General features: G+C 41.7%; 2 protein-coding genes across 3 annotated transcripts; both read left to right on the top strand.

The window, feature by feature from the left end:
- The first annotated feature begins 669 nt into the window (after positions 1 to 669).
- KRT28 (keratin 28) lies at positions 670 to 9,547 on the top strand. Its single transcript, XM_008145002.3, has 8 exons — positions 670 to 1,193; positions 1,673 to 1,755; positions 2,305 to 2,461; positions 4,949 to 5,110; positions 5,192 to 5,317; positions 8,044 to 8,261; positions 8,619 to 8,674; positions 9,405 to 9,547. Exons 1-8 carry the CDS (start codon positions 744 to 746, stop codon positions 9,545 to 9,547), a joined length of 1,395 nt encoding a protein of 464 aa, XP_008143224.2. The 5' UTR covers positions 670 to 743.
- Positions 9,548 to 12,170: 2,623 nt separating this feature from the next.
- Positions 12,171 to 16,735, top strand: KRT27 (keratin 27). 2 transcript variants are annotated; one of them, XM_008144992.3, is made up of 8 exons: positions 12,171 to 12,614; positions 13,129 to 13,211; positions 13,580 to 13,736; positions 14,252 to 14,413; positions 14,490 to 14,615; positions 15,998 to 16,215; positions 16,430 to 16,479; positions 16,593 to 16,735. In XM_008144992.3, the coding sequence occupies exons 1-8, from the start codon at positions 12,171 to 12,173 to the stop codon at positions 16,733 to 16,735; spliced, it is 1,383 nt and encodes a 460-aa protein (XP_008143214.2). The 2 variants fall into 2 exon arrangements, with proteins under 2 accessions (XP_008143214.2, XP_054565566.1); XM_054709591.1 differs by having other exon boundaries at positions 16,412 to 16,479.
- The last annotated feature ends 4,817 nt before the right edge of the window (positions 16,736 to 21,552 follow it).

Here is a 21,552-nt window from a genome sequence, read left to right as displayed (position 1 = left end):
TGCTAAGTGTAATCTCCTTTAGTGTCTCAACAAACTGAGGTGGAAACTCTTTTATCCACATTTTAACAATTATCTGAACGCTTTCTGCAAGCCTCTCTGGGCTCAATTGAAAAGATATGTTTAGGCTGGGGAGGGTGTTAAATAAAGGAATCCGTCAATATTTATGTTATTGTTCAAGGTAATTAGTAGATGTTATGATCCTGGTAAGACCAGAGAAGTTACCAGGATTGTATTTTTTAAAATAACACTTTTTTTTTTGTTCTGGTGGGATAAAATATGTGCTTCTGTTGTTAATGGTTCCTTATATACCTCTCTGGTAATTAAGACTCTGCTGTAGCTGATGGTACCCTATTACAGTCTTACTTAACTTTAAAAATTTTATAATATCCTGTGCCAGATAATGATGGTATATTCTTAGGGTCAAGATGAAAGTAAAGGATTACTCATCCAAAATTAGAAGTTAAAATAATGAACTTAATATAGAATGAACCCTATTATATATAAGATAACAAACACCCTGGAGCAACAGCCAGAGATGGTAGACATTAATTTCTTTAAATCATCCAATTACACATAATTTTATGTTAATCTGAATGATGCCGTTTTTCTCTTGGCATGCATAACTCAAATAGAAACATCCCAAATGTTGTGTATAAAAGCCCAAAGAAACCATGCGTGCACAATATTCTGTTCTCCTTTGAAGCTACAGCTATCCACAGACAAGGAACATTTCTCATACTGCCATGTCTCTCCGATTTTCCAGCGGGTCCAGGCGTACTTGCTTGCGGTCTGGAACTGGATCCGTCAGACCCTCCAGTGGAGGTGTGGGCTTTGCAGGCGGCAATGCCTGTGGCAGCTCTGTTGCTGGAAGTGGACTTTCCTGTGCCTTGGGAGGGAGCCTGGGCAGTGTTTCTGGTGGGAACCAGGCCGGTGGTGCCTTTGGAAATGCAGCGTGTGCCGGCTTTGCTGGAAATGAAGGGGGCCTCCTCTCCGGGAACGAGAAGGTGACCATGCAGAATCTTAACGACCGTTTGGCGTCCTACCTGGATAATGTGCGTGCTCTGGAAGAGGCCAATGCTGAACTGGAGAGAAAAATCAAGAGTTGGTATGAAAAATATGGTCCTGGATCTTGCCGTGGACTTGATCATGACTACAGTAGATATCACCTAACAATCGACGATCTTAAGAATAAGGTGAGAAATCGCAAATTTGGAACTATTCAAACTATTTAAAATGAAGAATTACCTTGCAAAAGACAGAACTACAACAAGAAATGCTTTATAACTGTTATCGTAATTTACATTGCATTTATTTATTTATTTATTTATTTATTTATTTAAATAATTCTTCCTATTAGTCAGAAATAGGCACTTGGATTCAAGAATTTCCATGTAGCTTAAATGTTAATTATTCCACTATTGTTTATTTTGAAGTATGTTCATTGATAAGAAAGTATTGTGTTCTAAAGTTATATGAGTATATGAGAAAAAACATATATATGAGCATAACCATACCTGTAATTTTTAAAAATTAAATTTTCAACATTTTGGTTGTTACCTAAGGAAGTCAGAGTTTTATGCAAAAGCTTCATTGTGTAACATTTCTTATCTCCTGAAATAATAAATTATAAAAGCGACTTATTTGTTGTGTTCTCCCTCTTGATTTCTTCTAGATTATCTCTTCCACCACTGCTAATGCCAATGTCATTCTGCAGATTGACAATGCCAGGCTGGCTGCTGATGATTTCCGGCTAAAGTAGGTGACAGAAAATAATCACACTCTAGAAAAAGTTCCCTATCTATTTACTGTGTTAAATAAGCATTTCCATGTCATCCCACGTAGAACAAAGTACAACCTAAGAGATTAAAGGAAATAATGCATGTTATAATATGATACAAAGCATGTTATAATCTTTTAATCAGCTATACTTAGAATTTATACATACTCATTACATTGCTGTGACAAAATATCACTATATTTCTATGCCTGTCTAGAATAGTGCCAAGAGCAAAGATGTTTGTAAATATTTCTTGACTAAGTAAAAAATATTAACCAAGGTAAAATTACAAAGCGGTATGTTTTATTTAATTGGGATATACCATTGGCATTTGTGTGATTAAATATCTGTAGATTATCCTGCACAGAATTGGGTGAGAGGAGTGAAGAGGGCTTTCTATGTGTACTTGTATAATATTCGGAGTCCTAACTCAATGTCTAACTTTCAATGAAAAGCAATTGAGGCATTCTTGTTCCGTCTCTGGAGGTAGTCTCACTTGTGCTGATGTTCACTTAATGCCTCTCAAGGTATGAAAATGAGCTCGCCCTTCACCAGAACACCGAGGCCGACATCAATGGGCTAAGGCGAGTTCTGGATGAGCTGACGCTCTGCAGGACCGACCAGGAGCTGCAGTACGAATCCCTGAGTGAAGAGATGACGTATCTCAAGAAGAACCATGAAGAGGTAGGAGCAGCTTCACTTCTGGTCAGATCACAATTGCACCCATTTTAAATACTTTCGGGGAACAATTAAATTATAATAGTAATTCACGCTCATCATAACAACTCAAACAATGCCCAGGCGTATACAGAAAGAATTTCATTTCTCTCACTCTGCCCTTCTAATCTCATCCCTCAAGGTAATAAATGTTAGTAATTTGATCTGTATCCTTCCATTTTCTAGACTGATATAATATTCTATTTTTCTGAAACTACGACATTACTTTTGCATTAATGCAACCATCTTTTTTTCAACAACATTATTTCTTTTATTTGCATAGGCTTCTCTTGCAGTCAATCTTCTCACAAAAGACCTCTCAGACTAGGAATAGATGTCAATGTTCTCCCTACTTAATGAGCCTGTGTTTACTATAATATTGAACCCTGCACAATGATAACCCCATTATTTGACGCATAACACCAGGAAACTTCAACAGCCACCCCAAAAAAATTACTACCCCAAAAGTAATTGCAAAAGACTCTAAAATCATAGATGCCAAATTTTCTGAAAACAAACTATGACAAACATACCCCATCATTGGGTAGAAATGGCTAAAACACCAAATCTACTGTCCCCAAAGGGTAAAATTATGGGAGAGGGAGAAAGAGAAGTAGTACTTCAAAAGAAAAAAATTAAAAAAGAGAAACAGGGAGAGGAGAGAGTGTCCCAGAGCAGGGGGTTGGAAGAGTCAGGTCACCGGAGTAAGTATCAGGAGAGTGAAAAGCAGATCCATGCATTGCAGAGAGAGTGACATCAGGAAAAGAAACAATCCCAGAAAAGAAGAAATGGCTACCACAGCAGCCCAGCCAGCTGTGGGCCTTTAGGGTAGGAGCAGGATTCATTGTCCTCCTTAAAGACACTAAACCAAGAGGAGGTACCTCTGAATGCACTGAAGGTGGGAACAAAGCCACTCACATCTCAACATCACCCTGAGAGTGTCAAATTTACCACACTCCCCTCTGATTGGTCACTATTCCCTTGGCCTGGTTACTATAGTAACTCCTGGGCTCAAAGGTTGAACCTCACATGGGACATGTGAGGTTCTTCCCCCCCCCTTCCACCCCCCCCACCCCCCACCCCCCCCCCACCCCCGCCCTCCAGCCTCCACCTCCTTCCTTTTTGTTTTCCTATTCCCTTTGGGCTTTCTTCTCCTTCTGAATGAAGGGCTTCCTTCTCTTTATTCTGTACATATAGACCTTTTGCTGTTCCCAGCTCCCTCATTCTATGGAAATGTAACTGTTGCAGCTTTTCAGCTTCCCTGTTCTATGGAAATGTACCTTCTGCTGCTCTGCAGCCCTTCACTTCCTCCATAGTCCCCTTAATTTCTAAAATTTCCAAAAACCTGTCTTTTTCACCAGTTTGGCACAGTGGATAGAGCATCACCTGCAGACTGAAGGGTCCCAGGTTCGATTCCGGTCAAGGGCATGTACCTTGGTTGTGGGCACATGCCCAGTAGGGGGTGTGCGGGAGGCAGTTGATGGATGTTTCCTCTCATCAATGTTTCTAACTCTCTCTTCTTCTCCCTTCCTCTCTGTAAAAAATCAATAAAATATTTTTTTTATTTTTTTTTTAATCCTGTTTCACTTAGAACAATGCCTGGGAAGCACTCAGTAAATGAAAGCTCGTGTCCCTCCTGTGAGAGTTCCACGTGGGCAGGGATTTTTCTTTCTTTTTTTTCCCTACTGCTTGATTCTGGGCCAGGAGAATGCTCTCTGACATTTAGTCAATAGTCATGTGCCTCATCACTCTCTGGTCTTTGTATCCCCTTCTCATTTAAGAAAACAAAACCCTTCTCTGGGGATGCTGCCTTTTCGCTGCGGTGTTGTTTGTGATTGTTTTCACTAGCGGACAACTAATTCAATAGACGGTGGGCATGACTCTGGGTCGAATGAGTCCATTTGAAAAAATCTTACGCCTTGCATTGAAGCATCCATCTTATATAAAAACTGCTATTTGAAATTTTAACCCTGATATTTGGCTTCTCTAAATGCTTGCTTGCTTAAATAATAAGGAAAATAAGACTACTCCCACTTCAGAGAGGCCATTAAACCTTCCCCGGATGAAATTATCAGTGCTGGCACCAGGCCAAGCCTTTGGTTGAGGTCTCAAGGCCCCAGCACATAGGGGCTCTTTTAAGAACTTGCAAAGGAGGCCGGAAACACCCCATATTTGGGAGACAAAGAAGGTAAAAACATATAAATAGGGAAAATTCCTCCATGTCGGGGCCCAGAATTTGAGAGACATTTTCCTCTGGACCCGCGCGTAATAAAGTGTGACTCCAAACTCTCCGGCATTGTTTGATTATTCCGGTTCTCTGTAACAGCATTATACACTGGAATTTAAACCACAGCCTTTGAGGCATGAAGCAACCCTTTAGGAAGCTCTTCTCGAATTGTTGACTGCGGGGTGAACGTAAATGGCCCCTAAAGTCAGGCTGGCCTTTTCCTCCAGGAAATGAAGGCTCTGCAGTGCGCGGCCGGGGGCAACGTGAGCGTGGAGATGAACGCGGCGCCCGGGGTGGACCTCACGGTTCTGCTGAACAACATGCGGGCCGAGTACGAAGACCTCGCCGAGCAGAACCGCAGGGATGCGGAGGCCTGGTTCAATGAGAAGGTGAGGGCCCCCCAAGCCAGCCCTGCCCTCACCACCCGGAGGGTGCAGGCCCAGTGAACCCCTGTGCACCCTGCCTTCCAGAGTGCCACCCTGCAGCAACAGATCTCCGACGACGCGGGCGCAGCCACCTCGGCCAGGACCGAGCTGACCGAAATGAAGCGCAGCCTGCAGACCGTGGAGATCGAGCTGCAGTCCCTCCTGGCCATGGTAGGTGACAGCGCAGGTCAGCTGGATTTCGTGATCCTAACAAGCCTAACTGAAGCCCTCCCGCTTCCCCTGTTAGAGCTTTTACCTACAAATACCTCCTGGAGACAGCAGGAAAGACAGACGCTGAGACACACTCAGAAAGAGGGACAAGACAGAGCTCCCTTCCTCCCTGAGGTCACTGAGGGTTTCTTTCCTGGCAGGTGATCAGGGCCCATTTCATGAAATAGCTCCTTCCTGGGGTGGCTCGTCTCAGCCCTGCATGGCAAGCAGCAGGCAGTGTGCTCCACCACAAAATTAAGCGCAGGCTGACATCAGGCGCGCACACAGGGCAGAGCGGGTATGGGTGCCCTCAGCATCGCCTAGCATCGATGAAAGCCTATTAAAAGCCACATGGCGCTTTTCCTCGGGCAGAGGAAAAGAGGCTGCATCTCTGATTCTGTGTGAGCCCTGCCAGCCTCCTCATCACCAGGGGGTCCAGGACAACAGTCCCTGGAGACAACCCAGCACTGAAACCAGCTTCCCTCTGGAGTGTGGGCTGGCAGCACCCAGAAGACTGGATTTTGAGAAGGATGGCACACATGGGCCCAGGGGTTCCCTGTTACCGTCAGAGGTTTCAGGCGCCCTGAGGACACCAGGTCAGGACACAAAGAAAGAGCCATTATTATACAAATGAGTGCAGTAAGCCAAGGGGGGAAGAAAAAAAAAAGATACTCAAAACAATAGGATGGTTATTTTTATTTAGCCATCCTAAAAAGGGGTAGTGCTTCCTTATCATATAGCATTTAGATTGGAGACTTATTTTACCACTGATTTTTAATCCCAACTTAACCACCGTGCCCCTCTCTTCACCTTCATCACCACTGTGGCTGGTACCCGAAACCCTCCTGGCCACTTTGAGCTCCTGGAACCCTCCTCTCTTCCCCACCCCCTTCTTTCCTACGACTGGAACCTGAGGACCTGTTCCTGCTGCTGTCCCCTGAATAGGAATCCCTCCTCTCACTTTGGAGCTATGGTGAAGGAAATTAATTACTCAGTTCCCAGATCCGAATTTAAGCATTTTCACACAGAAGCAATGATGTTAGGAAGTAGTTAGATTCTATGCAGCCAGTATAGTACTATAGTTTGGGCTCATGAAATAATCCACAACAACAAAACAAACAAACAAACAAAAACCCTTTTTAACATACAACATAAATGAATTCTAGAATATGGTGGCATAGAACTAACTTCCATACCTCAGGTTATTTTGTCGTAGATGAATTCTAAGCACAATCTCCTGTAATTTCACACACAAATCCTGTGTAAATTGGGAGTTGTCTAAATGGATAAAGGTTTCATATGCTTCCAACTTCCAAGTAGTTCACCAACTTCCAAGTTCATCCTGCCCTCCTTCCACCTCTACGAGCCAACCTTTACAGCAGAAGGCGATGGGATAGAGATGCTGTCCCCTCTGATTTAAGACAGCATTAATAACCTTAAAAAGGAATACCATCATCAAGGAAGTTAAAGTTCTGAACAGCCGATCACACACTTCATTGACCCCTTGAACTTCTTGCCTCCCCCTCCCCATTACCATCCTGGTCACCTTCCACTCCTCTGCCCCTGGAGAGCCCAGTATCACCCATGTAATGCACCCATCAGCCTCTTGTCTGTCTGTCATGACAAATATTTTATAATTTCCTCTTTATAATCTTAAAATGAAGTCAATAGATAATATATTTAACAATTTACACACACAAAAATTTTAAACCAGTGCAATGTCATAACTGCAATAAAAAAGGAGAATTAAATGTATTTTAACATAAAATGCATTTAATATGTAAATACGTGGGCCCAACTACCCTAGAGTATGGAATGAAAGAGACAGAGGCTTACACATTTCTTCGGTAAATAAGTTTTGTTTTAAATAATCAGGAATTGCTCCACACAAGAAGAAAAGGGAAATGAAAGAGTAGATGGGGGTGGACACTTGGATAATAACTAATATCAGGAGAAATAATAAGCACCCAGATATATTTATATATGATAAGGGAAAGAGGAAAATTACTTTAATTAAAGTAGGGATCACATGACAAGACAAATTACAGACTATGGAAGTAGAAATGAGTAGGTATAGTATTCATAAAATAGTGTTGAAATAATGGCCTGGACTGTGTTATTAAATATGCCTCTTGTCTTGAAATTCCACTTCTGTCAAGCTGAAATCTCCACTTCAGCTTAAGAAAAGCCTTTGATTGACATTAGAAAATCGAGGACAGATTAGAAAACAAAAACAGAGCACAGAGGCCTGGGAACAGTGGTGGGGTAGATCTCTGGAAACAGTAGCAGAATAAGCTCGAAAACAATAGGCAACCCAAAAATACATATGTAATTTCAAAATATACGATTTCCAATGTTGATTTTCATTGTGCTACCCCCAGAAAGCGTTTTAATACCTAGGTAGGTCATAATAGGAAATATTACCTAAACATCATGAATGTCCATTGGAAAAGTCTTAGGGCAAAAAGGCCATTTAGCCCATGTTAGGCCATCTAGCATGCCCACCCCTCCCCCATCTCCAGTAAAACCAGTCGCTTCCCCTTCTCCACCTCCCATTTTATTGTGACAAGCCCCACCAATTTCCAAAGCTTGCCTAAGGAGCAGTACTGCCTTTTGCTGGAAAACACTGGCCTACATAGCCCTCCAAATGGCTTCACCCTTTGCCCTGACATCTTTCATGTCCTCAGAAACAGTCCCTGGAGTGCTCCCTGTCTGAGACAGAAAGCAACTACTGTGCGCAGCTGGCCCAGATCCAGGCTCAGATCCGGGCCCTGGAGGAGCAGCTGCACCAGGTCAGAACCGAGACCGAGGGCCAGAAACTCGAGTACGAGCAGCTCCTGGACATCAAGGTCCACCTGGAAAAAGAGATTGAGACCTACTGCCGCCTGCTAGATGGAGATGGAAAGTAAGTGACACCACGCATTGTCTGTTCACCTTCCATGCCTCCATCCTTTTCTTTATTCCCACAGCAGAAAAAGCCTGTTCGTCTCTTGCCTCTGCAGTCATCTCTTCCATATTTTGTGTGCCACAGCCTCTAAACCTGTGGGTTTAAACAAATCAAATCGAGAGAAGGTTGTTTTAGATCCTCTCTTTAGATAACATTTAATTACCTTCATCTCCTGCCCCCCCAAAATCTACTTTTCTTTATAAAAAACTAGGATCTGGTTTTGGCATACAAAGTTCACTTAGTTTATGTTCATCTATCAATTCAAAAGTGATAAAACAGAAATATTAAAAAATAAACTGTTGTTGTTTTTTACAGCTCGTGCTCCAAATCAAAGGGCTTTGGATCAGGAGGCTCAGGGAATTCATCTAAAGGTAATAAAATCTAATTGTATTTCTATTGCAGCAAATATTTTCGCATTAATGGCAACCGTACACCACGGCAACAGTCTGTATTTAAACAATTTAAACCAAAGTGCTTAGCTTGGAACTTAAAATATTATTTTAAATGGATAAAACTGTTCTATAATATGAGGTATCCCCCCAAAAATGTATACACACTTTAACAGCTGATAGCTCAGTTTTGAAAATGAAATGTATTTTAATAAACACTGCCTTTATAATTATTCAACACGTGTGCATACATTTTTGGGACACTCTATATTACTATAAATCTGCTAGAGGCCCAGTGCATGGATTCGTGCAACAGTGGGATCCCTCAGCCTGGCTTGCAGGGATCGGGCTAAAACCGGCTGACATCCCCTGCGGGGTCCCGGATTGTGAGAGGGTGGTTCTTGGGTGATGCACCCCGGAATCGGGCTCCCTCCTCTCTGGTTCCGGGTTCATCACCCGAGAACCGCAGCTGCCAAGCAGCTCAGCAGCTTCTACGTTGAGCATCTGCCCCCTGGTGGTCAGTGCATATCATAGCTACTGGCCGGTCAGCCAGTCAGCTGGTCGGCCATCAGCCAGTCACTTAAGCTTTTATATATATAGATATTTATTCCCTCACCAAAAATGTACATAATATATTATAGCCATCAGTTGAATTCTTTGTCATGCAATCTTTTAGGTTGAATATGTGTATTCATATATGTTTTACTTCTAGATTTATCCAAAACCACGCTGGTAAAGACGGTGGTTGAAGAGATAGATCAACGTGGTAAAGTCCTTTCATCGAGGATTCAGTCCATTGAAGAAAAGACATCTAAAATTACCAATGGCAAGACAGAACAAAGGGTTTCTTTCTAGCTGTCATTTTTGAGAAAAGAATAATTTGCAGAAGGATCCTGCACAACTGCATTATTCTAAATATCAAGGAGATAATAGAAATACTTTCTACCTTAAAGATAAGTTTCTTATGGGGGGGCCTGTTTTCTTAGTTACCTTTTACTGGAAAAGGGGTGTTTATTTTCAAATAAATAAAAACGTTAATGTGCACTCATTTCCATTCACTCATGACTAATAAATAATGATTTGCGATTTATTTTGTCTTGGATTCTAAGCCTTCCCTTTTCTTGTTCATTTTGCCCTCTGGTGGTTTCCTGACAAAGTTTGCAAAAGAGGTAAATTTGTGAGATCTGTCTTGTCTGAAAATATTTTTATTTCACCCTCACTCGTGATGAATTGTCAAAGTAGAGAACTTTAGGTTGGACAGTGTTTTCCGTTAGAATTTTTCGAAGGCACTCTTCACGGGAATGATGGCTTCCAGGGCTGTTGAGACATTCAGAGCCATTCTGATTTCCCCACCAATGGCTCACAACTAGAAAGTGGCGGAACTAGGATACGAATGCTGATATATCTGATTCAAGAGTCCAAGTTTGCTCACCAGTGTGGCTCAGCAGTTGAGCGTCAAACCAGGAAACAAGAGATCGCTGGTTTGATCTCCAGTAAAGCACATACCCAGGGTTTTGGGCTCAGTCCTCAATGTTTCTACCTCTCTATCCCTCTCCCTTCCTCTCTCTCTAAAAAAAAAAATCAATAAAAAAAATTTTTTTAAAACAGTCCAAGTTCTTCCATGAATGGTGGTGTACTTCAGGAATAATAACCTTGGCACCCAGCTGCTTAATGACCTTGATAGAAAGAAAAGATTTGAAACCAGAAATCCAATTAGGGTTCTACTAACTGATTTGAAAGAAAATGATAGTGACAAGGAAAATAGAAAAGAGAAAAATGATCAAGAGACACTGCAAAAGTAGATTCAAGAGGACTTACTGACCTATTGTCTGTGGGCTGGTAGAAAATAGCACTTAGAGATTTCTTAGTAATCTTGAGCATGGCACAGTAATTCCACCAGCAACTAATGAAGAAAGATGCAAAAGATCAAATTTTGATGCCAAGATAATTATATGTTGAGTTGGAAGTCAAGACAGAATATCCAAGTAGAAATGTCTGGAGGGTGTCGTAAGGTGTGGGTCTAGAAGGGGGGAAAGGACGGTGCTAAAGATGTATATTTAGAACACGCACCTGGAGCCAAGAAGGGATGAGATCACCAAGAGAGTGTGTGTGCAAATCAGGAACACCAAGCACAGAATGTCAGGAATGGCGAATTTTAGAGCAAGAAACTATGAACTACGAAGAAAGAAGAGGAGCAGAGATACAGAAGTATTCTCAGAAAGCAATTATTGAAAATTCAGTAAAACTGAATTTAGTATCAAATGTGTCTAAGAGAGTGTAGGAGAAGAAATATGAGAAATGATGACTGGATTAGTGACGTGGGGGTAATCAGCAATCTTTGAGAGATTAATTTCATAAAGTGGCAGGACCAAATTTAGGAGTGAGTAGGAAATGAAAAGTGGAGACAGTGAATGCAGAAAAGTTTTCTAGAAATAATGAAAGAAATGTAAAAATACAAGAAATATAGAAATAGCTCTGGCCAGCCTGGCTCAGTTGATCAAGCATTCTCTAGTATACCGAAAGGTTGCGATTCAATTCCCAGTCAGGGCACATGCCTAGCTTGTGGGCTCCATCCCCAGTAGAGGGCATGCAAGGAGGCAATCAATCAATATTTTGATCTACATCGATGTTCCTTTTCTCTCTCTCTAAAAATCAACAACAACAACAACAACATTTGTTAAATAATAAAATCCACCTATAATGCCACCACACAGAGGCAACCTTATTTACATTTTTAAAAGAAATCTAGAAATAGAAGCGAACATACAGGCCATAGACTAGTCCCTTCCTTTTACAGATGAGGAGACTGAGGTCCAGACAGGTTAACCAATACCTTCACTTAACCTGGTTAGCAAGAGAACTTAGACAGCAAACCAGTAAAGATGAAATGGTAATTCTTCAATTTTCATTTTAAGACCTGGTCACGTTCCTCTGGTACCATAAGCCCAAGGTCTTGAGATTCTTTTCAACTTATCAAAAAGAAAGATCATATTATCCATAGAAAACCATAAATATGATACCTCACTTGCTGGGGGAGAAAAAAAAAAGGAGTGCAGTTGGTTAATCAAGAGAAAGAGAAATTTGTCTATGACACTTTTTTATTCTTATAGGGAGTTTATACTCCTGAAGCCTGGGAGACAGGAAGACTTACTCATCCTAAATTTGAAATGCGTCACTATAATAATCTTGATAATACTCCTTCCTGTCCTATTTCGGAGATAACATATAACCCCAAGGTAACTATCCACCTACAGAAATGGACACAGTAGGGTAAAGACATTCATTAAAAAAAAAAAAAAAAGTCACCCAATTACAAGTAATTCATGATGAGCTGGCAAGCACCATTTTCCTATGGGTTGCAAGGTTCACCCAGAAACACCCTGATCACGTGTATATAAAGACAAACTGAACCGTTTGGGCAGGACACTCGCCAACAGAGCTTCGTTCCAGGCACAAGCTTCGCTCCAGTCTGGACACCATGTCTGTGCGCTTTTCTTCCGCATCCAGACGCCTGGGTTCGTGCGCGGGCGTGGGCTCCGTGCGGCTGTCGAGTGGGGGCGCTGGCTTTGGGGCTGGGAACGCGTGCGGTGGGCCGGGCATCGGAAGTGGCTTCTCTTGCACCTTCGGGAGCAGCTCACCTGCAGGCGGCTACGGCGCAGGGCTGGGCGGCGGGAGTGCCTCCTGTGCTGCCTTCCTTGGGAATGAACACGGCCTCCTCTCCGGCAACGAGAAGGTGACCATGCAGAACCTCAACGACCGCCTGGCCTCCTACCTGGACAACGTGCGCGCCCTGGAGGAGGCCAATGCGGACCTGGAGCAGAAGATCAAAGGGTGGTATGAGAAGTTTGGGCCTGGCTCTTGCCGCGGTCTGGATCATGATTACAGCAGGTACTTCCCAATAATTGACGACCTTAGGAACCAGGTAAGAAACACAATGTCAGGAGGGTTAAGACCCGTAAGAGTATTTAGCTACAGGCACACACTCACAATATATAAGCAACCACACACTGGGAGCAGGGCTTTGCTTTCAGATTCTAATTCTCGGTACTCCGTTATTAATGTTAAAAATAATGTATATTAAAAATAATGTATATTAAAAGTCTAATCTTTGAACATGTCTCACTTAGCACCTGGTATAAAGTGTGCATATTGATGCATTTAATAATATCAAAATATCAAAAACTGCCCAATGTCTCCAGCTATACATTTACAGGCTTTTCTATCGAAAGAATATTTTGTTGTTGTTTTGTTTTATTTTTTTATGGGGGGGAGAGTAAAAGAGGTCAGACTTAAATTTCCCATTTTCAAAAGAATCATCTTATTGTTGGAGACAGGGTGCCAGAAATATTACTATTACTTCACTGGTGACTTTCTTCAAGGAAATTTGAAAATTTTAAAAGGATTTCCTCACTGTTCACTCATTCTCCATTCATCAGATCATTTCGGCAACTACAAGCAATGCCAGTGTTGTCCTGCAAAACGATAATGCAAGACTAACAGCTGATGACTTCAGGCTAAAGTAAGTAGAGCTGAAGAGAATTTTTTTAAAAAGTTATTTAAGCATGTCACTCCTTTATTTAGGCGATTTGAGGTTGGCTCAATTCTTTGTTTCTATTTGTTTGTCAAATGTGTATTATAATAACTAGCCTGAATGATATATTTTGCTTGGGAAATTTGAGGGCTGTCATGATGAATGTGAAGATCACATGAAAGAAAATGTTGGACTATTCTCATTCTCTTGCTTCAGAGAAATGCATGTATTGCGTTATGGCCGATCCAAGGGAAGTTCTGAGTACATTTTAACAGTTTGACCTCAAAGCTTCGAGTTTTACAGTGGCCTAAAAAGTGGTGTGACTGACGTGATCAAACTCCCAAATATTTTCTGAGGTTTGAGAATGAGCAGGCCCTTCACCAGAGCGTGGACGCAGACGTCAGCAGTTTGCGCAGGGTCCTGGACGAGCTGACTCTGTGCCGGACCGACCTGGAGATCCAGCTGGAGGCTCTGAGCGAGGAGCTGGCTTACCTCAAGAAGAATCACGAGGAGGTAGATGCCTCTCTCCCCCGATTCCACAACCCGCCTTCCTCCCAAACTTAAAAAAGTGCATTTCAGATGACAAATGTAATGTCTTAAATCAATTTCAAGAAGGACCTTGTCCATTTCTCCATATGGTTTGATTGTTTAAAATGTTTCTATTCAGCCTTGACCGGTTTGGCTCAGTGGATAGAGCGTTGGCCTGCGGACTCAAGGGTCCCAGGTTCCATTCCGGTCAAGGGCATGTACCTTGGTTGCGGGCACACACCCAGTGGGGAGTGTGTAGGAAGCAGCTGATCGATGTTTCTAGCTCTCTGTCCCTCTCCCTTCCTCCCTGTAAAAAATCAATAAAATATATATATATTTTTAAAGTTGTTAAAAAAATAAAAAATGTTTCTATTCATCCTCCTCTAAAGAAACGAACCCTAAAAAAAAAAAAAAAGTGTCTAACTGTATGGGTCATGCCTGTGTGGCTCCTTTAAAAACATTCAGATCCTAACTAACATGGTTTAACCAATTTGTTCCAGGAAATGAAGGCTCTGCAGTGCGCGGCCGGGGGCAACGTGAACGTGGAGATGAACGCGGCGCCCGGGGTGGACCTCACGGTCCTGCTGAACAACATGCGGGCCGAGTACGAAGACCTCGCGGAGCAGAACCGCCGGGATGCGGAGGCCTGGTTCAACGAGAAGGTGAGCCCTCGCTAGGGCGCGCTTACCTGGCCCTGGGGGGTCAAGCATCACCCTCACATAACTCCCCGCGTTTCAGAGCGCCTCGCTGCAGCAGCAGATCTCCGACGATGCTGGGGCCACCACCTCAGCTCGAAATGAGCTTACTGAGATGAAACGAACTCTTCAAACCCTGGAGATTGAACTTCAGTCCCTCTTAGCAATGGTAAGTACAAAATTACTAAAAATAATAATAATAATAACAAATGTTTGCTTTAGAAGTTAATAAATATTTCAAAGAGAGTTTTCTTCTACATGATACGTATGCATTAATTATTATGCTTGAAATAAGGCACATTTGCACTTTGCACAGTAGAATCCTCTTTGCCTGAAAATTATACCTAGATGCTAATTATTATGAAACATTAGAAATTAGCAACTACAATTATTTTGGGGCACTCGTAAAAAAAAATAGTTTTACCATGAATCTTCTCTCCCAAGTCCAAAGATCAGAAACCAAAAATAGTTTGCAACCCACCTAGCTTCTTCATCTAGCATTCCTTTTGCCCACTTAATTAAGAGCACTTACAAGTTCCTTTTTAAGTGGCACAAACAGGAAGCAAAGGAGAGGCATGAAGGTTGCCTACAAAGCTGAACATGCATGATGATAATAATAACACTATTTATTAAGGGTTTGCCCAGCACTTTCACCCACACGAGTCCCCAATAGCTCTGGGGCTTAGGCAGGAAAGACTTTCTAATTCCTGTCACTATTTCCAAAAGGAGAATCTGAGATCCAAAGAAGTGAAGCCGTTTTCCCAGAGTCCCACAGTTGGATCCAAAGGAACCATAACTTCTCTGCAAATTTTCTAATTCCCAAGTCTATACTTTTTTTCCACAATGGCTAGTAAACCTCCAGATTTACCCACAAAAGAGGCTATAATTGTAAATGAAATTAGGACTTTATAGAAAAATCATTGCAGATGAATGGGTAAGACATTCTCATCTTTATTTCATGTAAAATTACAGCAAGCATCCCTCTATGGGATAAACCCTGTATAAACCCATGTGGACCCACTAGCCAATGAATCAAAGGATTTAAAGATGAAAAGGTCCTTCTTTTCTTTGAGTCATTCTACTTCTGGAAAAGATATGCAGGTCACTACAGGATTATTTTTCCAAAGAAGAGCTACAGTCCTCATGAGACAAGGCTGTCACATGATTAGAAATGAGGTAGCAAAGTTTAGGGGAACTTTTATTCTGGGGGGAAAGTGGCAAATTGTGTCAGACTCCACAAGCACAGACTCTATTGGGAGGGGGGTGGGGTGGGGGCGGGGAATCTATACACTGTGCCCTATGAGGGAACAACTTCATCTTCGCTAACACTCCTGGGTCTATGAGTAACATTCATCAGCAGCTGTGTTATTCTCACAGATAAAAATGGTATGACACATAATAAAGGCAACAATTAATATGCAACAAGTGGAATCTTTTGAGGAAATATTATTTGCATTACATAAAGATAACGCTCCTAAATATCTATGTGCTTTGCCTTACTCTAAAACAACGCCGTGACTTTTTCTACTAAATTGTCTTACTGACCCATAGAAACAGTCCCTGGAGTGCTCCCTGACAGAGACGGAAGGCAACTACTGTGCGCAGCTGGCCCAGATCCAGGCTCAGATCGGGGCCCTGGAGGAGCAGCTGCACCAGGTCAGAACCGAGACCGAGGGCCAGAAACTCGAGTACGAGCAGCTCCTGGACATCAAGGTCCACCTGGAAAAAGAGATTGAGACCTACTGCCGCCTGATAGATGGAGAGGATGGGTAAGGACTGCTTTCACTGAGAAAATAATTTATTTTAAGGTTAACTATTTTTTAAAATCAAGTATAAAGTACCTATGACCTACATCCTGTGTACCTAAACTTCTTCTACTGTCATTTAAGAATCCAATGCTCTCCCATGCTAAATCAATATTTTTCCGTTTCCTTGGCAAAACACAGAGCGAATTGTTAATACCAGCTCCCTATATTTTTACAGCTCTTGCGTTAAATCAAAAGGCTACAAAGGACCAGGAAATCAGATAAAAGGTAAACAAAAGCAGTGTTGAGCATTCAGTGTTTATTCGTGTATGTTCCAAATGACACGTTATTCCCTCTTTATGAATTTGAGAAATCTTAACAATTCATATGTGTCATTTTAGATGCTTCTAAAGGCACCGTGATTAAAACAATCGTTGAAGAAATAGATCCACGTGGCAAAGTTCTCTCGTCCAGAGTTCAAACCCTGGAAGAGAAATCCACCAAAGTCAACAACATGAAGAGTGAACAGAGGGTGCCTTCCTGAGCCCCAAAAGAATGGCCTTAAATTAAAATGTCAAATTGAAGCTAGATTCCTAACTAAGGGCCCTCTTACTTTTCTGCTTTTCTCCCAGTGAATGAAGACAAATCATTTTTAGAGTAGTAACATTTCTTTGGCTTTCTCTGTGGTGGTGTTTCAATAAAAGGTTTTCCTGTTGCAAGTCATCTTCACTGGTTCTGGTCAGTCTTTGCATTGTAAACTTAACCCCCAGTTGGAGATGAATTTTGCTTTAAATTTCTTCTGTTTAATTCAATGACCTTCAGAAATTAGGAGTAATTTTTAACAGTCAAACTAGGTGGAGTCTTTTTCACATTTCTATAAAGTTTCATATTGTCCTTCTTTGTATAAATACTTATTAAGCACACACTAAGTGCTGATAATAAGAATAAAACAACTAACAAAATCTAATCCCTAAGTGCAACATGACAGAGAAGTGGAAGTAAGGAACTGGAGAATCAGAAATATCTTAAAAATGAAAGGAAAAAACACACTAAAAATGGTGATATTTGAAGGTAGAAAGGAAAAGAGAGAAATGTGAGGACTAGATATGGCAAGTGGTCAGTTTCACAATGTTAGGCCACAAAACAAATTTAAGAAGACTGATATCATAACAAGTACCTTTTTTGACCACACTAGTATGAAACTAGAAATCAATAATAACAGGAAAATTGGAACTTTCAGAAATACATATAAATTTAACAAAATACTCCTGAGCAAATAATGGGCCAAAGAAATCAAAGGAGAAATAGAAAAATACAATGAGACAAACGAAAATAAAAATTCAATTTACCAAAACTAATGGGATGCGGCAAAGCAGTACTAAGTAGGAACTTTATAGTGATAACTGCCTACCTTAAGAAAGATGAAAGATTGGGAGATCCATAACCGGTGGCAGCATAGGTGGAAGCTACACTCACCTCCTCCCAGGAATCAAACTGGAATGACAACTAAAATATAGAACAACCAACCTGAATAACCAACTGAAGACTAGCTGAACAGAAGTCTTATAACCAAGAATTTACAAAGGAAGCCACATGAGACGGTAGGAAGGGTGGAAACGCAGAAAGGGCTGGCTTTGTTCCCACAGGTGGCGGCTGAGATCCCAGAGGGATAGCTCAGCTACAAAGGTTCTCCTTGAGGACAGGGGTCTCAACCCCGCACCAGGCTCCCCAGCCCCGAGCACCAGAGCCAGGAAGAGGCGCCCACATAACATCTCACTGTGAAAATCATCAGGGGTTCCATCTGCCAGGGACATAATAAAGTCCACATATGACAATCCCACAGCCAACATCATACTCAGTGGGCTTTTCCCTTAAGATCAGAGCAAGACAGAGATGTATGCTTTCACCCTTCTTATTCAATACTAGAGGCCCAGTGCACAAAATTCGTGCACAGGTGTGGTCCGTAGTCCTGGCCGCCCAATCAAAGCACTAGTGTCTGGTATGGAAGGGCAGGTCACAGCTGATCTCTGGGCCCTGGGAAGCACCTGGGCCCCTGGGCCCCCGTGCACTCCCCTCCGCCTGAGTCACAGTGCCCAAGTCCCCACGAGGAGATGCGGTGAGCACGGCCAGACACCGTGGGCTGGGACACAGCGTGGGCCTCTGGGCTGCCCAGCAGCACTGCACAGAAGCCAGGAGGGCAGCGTGCTCTCTCCCAGCCAGCCTTGCAGACCTGCTCCTGTGCAAACCCACGGGGAGCCCAACCAGCCCCTGTGGTCCCAGTGGCTGCGGCCCAGCTCACCTGGAAGAGGCCGCGCAGGTGCGGGGCAGGGTTCTCGCAGGTGCCTGGCACTAGCTTGCAAGCCCTGGCGTCCTGGGGGAAGGTAGCAGGGGGAGTGAGAGCAAGCTCAGCAGATACCCCACATTCTCACCACACCTCTGTCCCTGTCACCCCCGCCACCAGGTAGCTGGCAAGAGGTCACAGCGTGTCACCAATGTCCACCATGTTCCGTGTCACCCCCGAGTGGTCAGTGCACGTCATAGTAAGTAGTCAAATTCTCGGTCTCCTGGTCAAACGACCACCCAAGGAGACAATTTGCATATTATAGTACTGTAAGTCCAAGCCACAGCTATCAGCAAGAAGAAGAAATAAAAGGCACCCAAATTGGAAAGGAAGAAGTAAAACTGTCACTATTTGCAAATGACATGATACTGTATATATAGAACCCTAAAGATGTCACCAAAAAACTACTAGAACTGATAAATGAATTCAATAAAGTAGCAGGATACAAAATAAATATCTAGAAATCGGTTGCATTTTTATACATCAATAATGAACTATCAGAAAGAGAAATTAAGAAAATAATCCCATTTACAATTGCATCAAAAAATATATATACCTGCCCTAGTCAGTTTGGCTCAGTGGATAGAGCTTTGGCCTGCGGACAGAAGGGTCCCAGGTTCGATTCTGGTCAAGGGTATGTACCTCGGTTGCAGGCTTGATTCCCAGTAGGGGCCATGCAGGAGGCAGCCGATTGATGATTCCTCTCTCCTCAATGTTTCTATCTCTCTATCCCTCTCCCTTCCTCTCTCTCTAAAAATCAATAAAAACATATTTTTAAAAAGCCAACTGTATGAGTTTCCTCAAAAAATTAAAAATGAAACTGCCTGCCGAAACCGGTTTGGCTCAGTGGATAGAGCGTCAGCCTGCGGACTGAAAGGTCCCAGGTTCGATTCCAGTCAAGGGCATGTACCTTGGTTGAGGGCACATCCCTAGTAGGGGGTATGCAGGAGGCAGCTGATGGATGTTTCTCTCTCATCCATGTTTCTAAGTCTCTATCTCTCTCCCTTCCTCTCTGTAAAAAAATCAATAAAATATATATATTTTTTAAAAGAAATGAAACTTCCTTATGACCCAGTGATTCCACTTCTGGGAATATATATATTTAAAAAAAAACACTAATTCAAAAGAGTATATGCACCCTTATGTTCACTACAGCGTCATTTACAATAGCCAACATGTGCAAGCAGCCCAAGGACCCATCAGTAGGTGAGGATAAAAAAGCTGTGGCTCAGAATCGGTGTGCTTAACCACAACATAACACCATGCTAGGGAGAACCTCATGAGCCTACCTTCCTTCTAGAAAGGGATGGGATAAAAACAACTAAGTGCATTCTAACTGCAATTAGTCCGAGATTAAGCAAAGTCATCAGCATCTCCTTCCCCCAACAAACCAGGGAAGCCATTTTGTGGGAGGAGTTAACATACTAGAATCTGATTGGGGGGGGAGGGGGGGGGACTAGAAATCTAGTGACAAAACAAACGTCATTCATGTCCAAGAGAAATACATTTCTAAACCCCGCTAACAAATGTAGAATGTGAATTTCAAACAATGGCTAAAGATAGTGTAGCATGTTTGAAGCTAAACACTAAATTTATCAGGGGCAAAATTAGTGTATGGTCATTAGAATAAGGTGATATAATGAAAAACTTCATCCTGAGATAAGCAGGCATTAACACTGAATAACTTAAAGTTTAATTCAAGTATGGTATGCACATTATATAATGAATGTTCTAATATCTAATAGATTCTGAAAAAAATGATAATGAAACGTGGCTGAATACATGTATCATGAATAAAATATCCACTCTCAGGGAAGAAATACTAGTACTTGGATAGAAATGGCCTAGAGAATTTGTTTAATCTATCTCCCTCTTCCAGAAAGGACTAAAGCTAAATTATTATTTTAGAAGAAATTTATGATTAAGAAAATTCAGGAGCGTTGCTCATATGAATAATAGATGACAATATTTTGAGGAGTTAAGCATCAGACATTCCAGTCTTGCTTTGACATAAAAATGTTTTGTGATCTGTGTGGCCACTTAGCTTCAGAGTCAACTCATCTTCAAAATGGTCCTAATAATATATACTTAACTTATTTCACAAAAGACTGCAAGTTAATTATTGCTTATAAAATACCTAGAGACCAGTAGTTTATGTTAATAATACTTTGCAGTCTCATAATACCTCTTATAATTCAAGAATTATAAACGATTACACTGACAACTACTCTGTTTTTCTTGTTTTATTCCTGGGTGATATGAGCAAAAGATTAAAATTTTGATCAGGTCACAACAACATCAGTAATGAGTCCATGAATATGAGCTGCATCTCTTAACTCATCACACATTCTTCTAAACATGGGCAAGTGGTCTGAATTTCAGTTTTCTATTAATTATCTTAAAATATTTTGATCAGCCCTAACCGGTTTGGCTCAGTGGATAGAGCGTCGGCCTGTGGACTGAAAGGTCCCAGGTTCGATTCTGGTCAAAGGCATGTACCTTGATTGCGGGCATAGGAGGCAGCTGATCGATGTTTCTCTCTCACTGATGTTTCTAACTCTATATACTTCTCCCTTCCTCTCTGTAAAAAATCAATAAAATATTTTTTTTTAAAGAAAGAAATTGTTAAAAAATATATATTTTGGTCAAAAAAAATCCATGCATTCTGGGCCACCCAATATTCCATATCTTTTATGGACAGTAACATTGGAGGTTTTTTCAAACTAGTCAATATCCACAACCTTGAAAAAAATCTCATTCAGAACAAATTACAGTTTTAAAGCTATCCAAACCCATAATTAGTCAACCAATCAATTTGTACCATTATAAATGATAGAGACCTGACCCTTCTGACATGGCCACTTTATTATAATAATTTAAGTAATTAACATTTACAAAATGTTTGTGCCCTGCAGACTGTTTTATAGTCATTAATTATTGGAATAGCTCAACATTCATTTGAGACTGTTCAAAATTATTATTTTCACTTGCCCAATAGGAAAATGAAGCCCAACCAGACA

This window comes from Eptesicus fuscus, chromosome 20 (assembly GCF_027574615.1).
Source record: "Eptesicus fuscus isolate TK198812 chromosome 20, DD_ASM_mEF_20220401, whole genome shotgun sequence".
In the NCBI taxonomy this organism is placed as follows: domain Eukaryota; kingdom Metazoa; phylum Chordata; class Mammalia; order Chiroptera; family Vespertilionidae; genus Eptesicus; species Eptesicus fuscus.
Note: the sequence above shows the minus strand (reverse complement) of the source record. Positions and strands in the feature narration are given on the sequence as shown.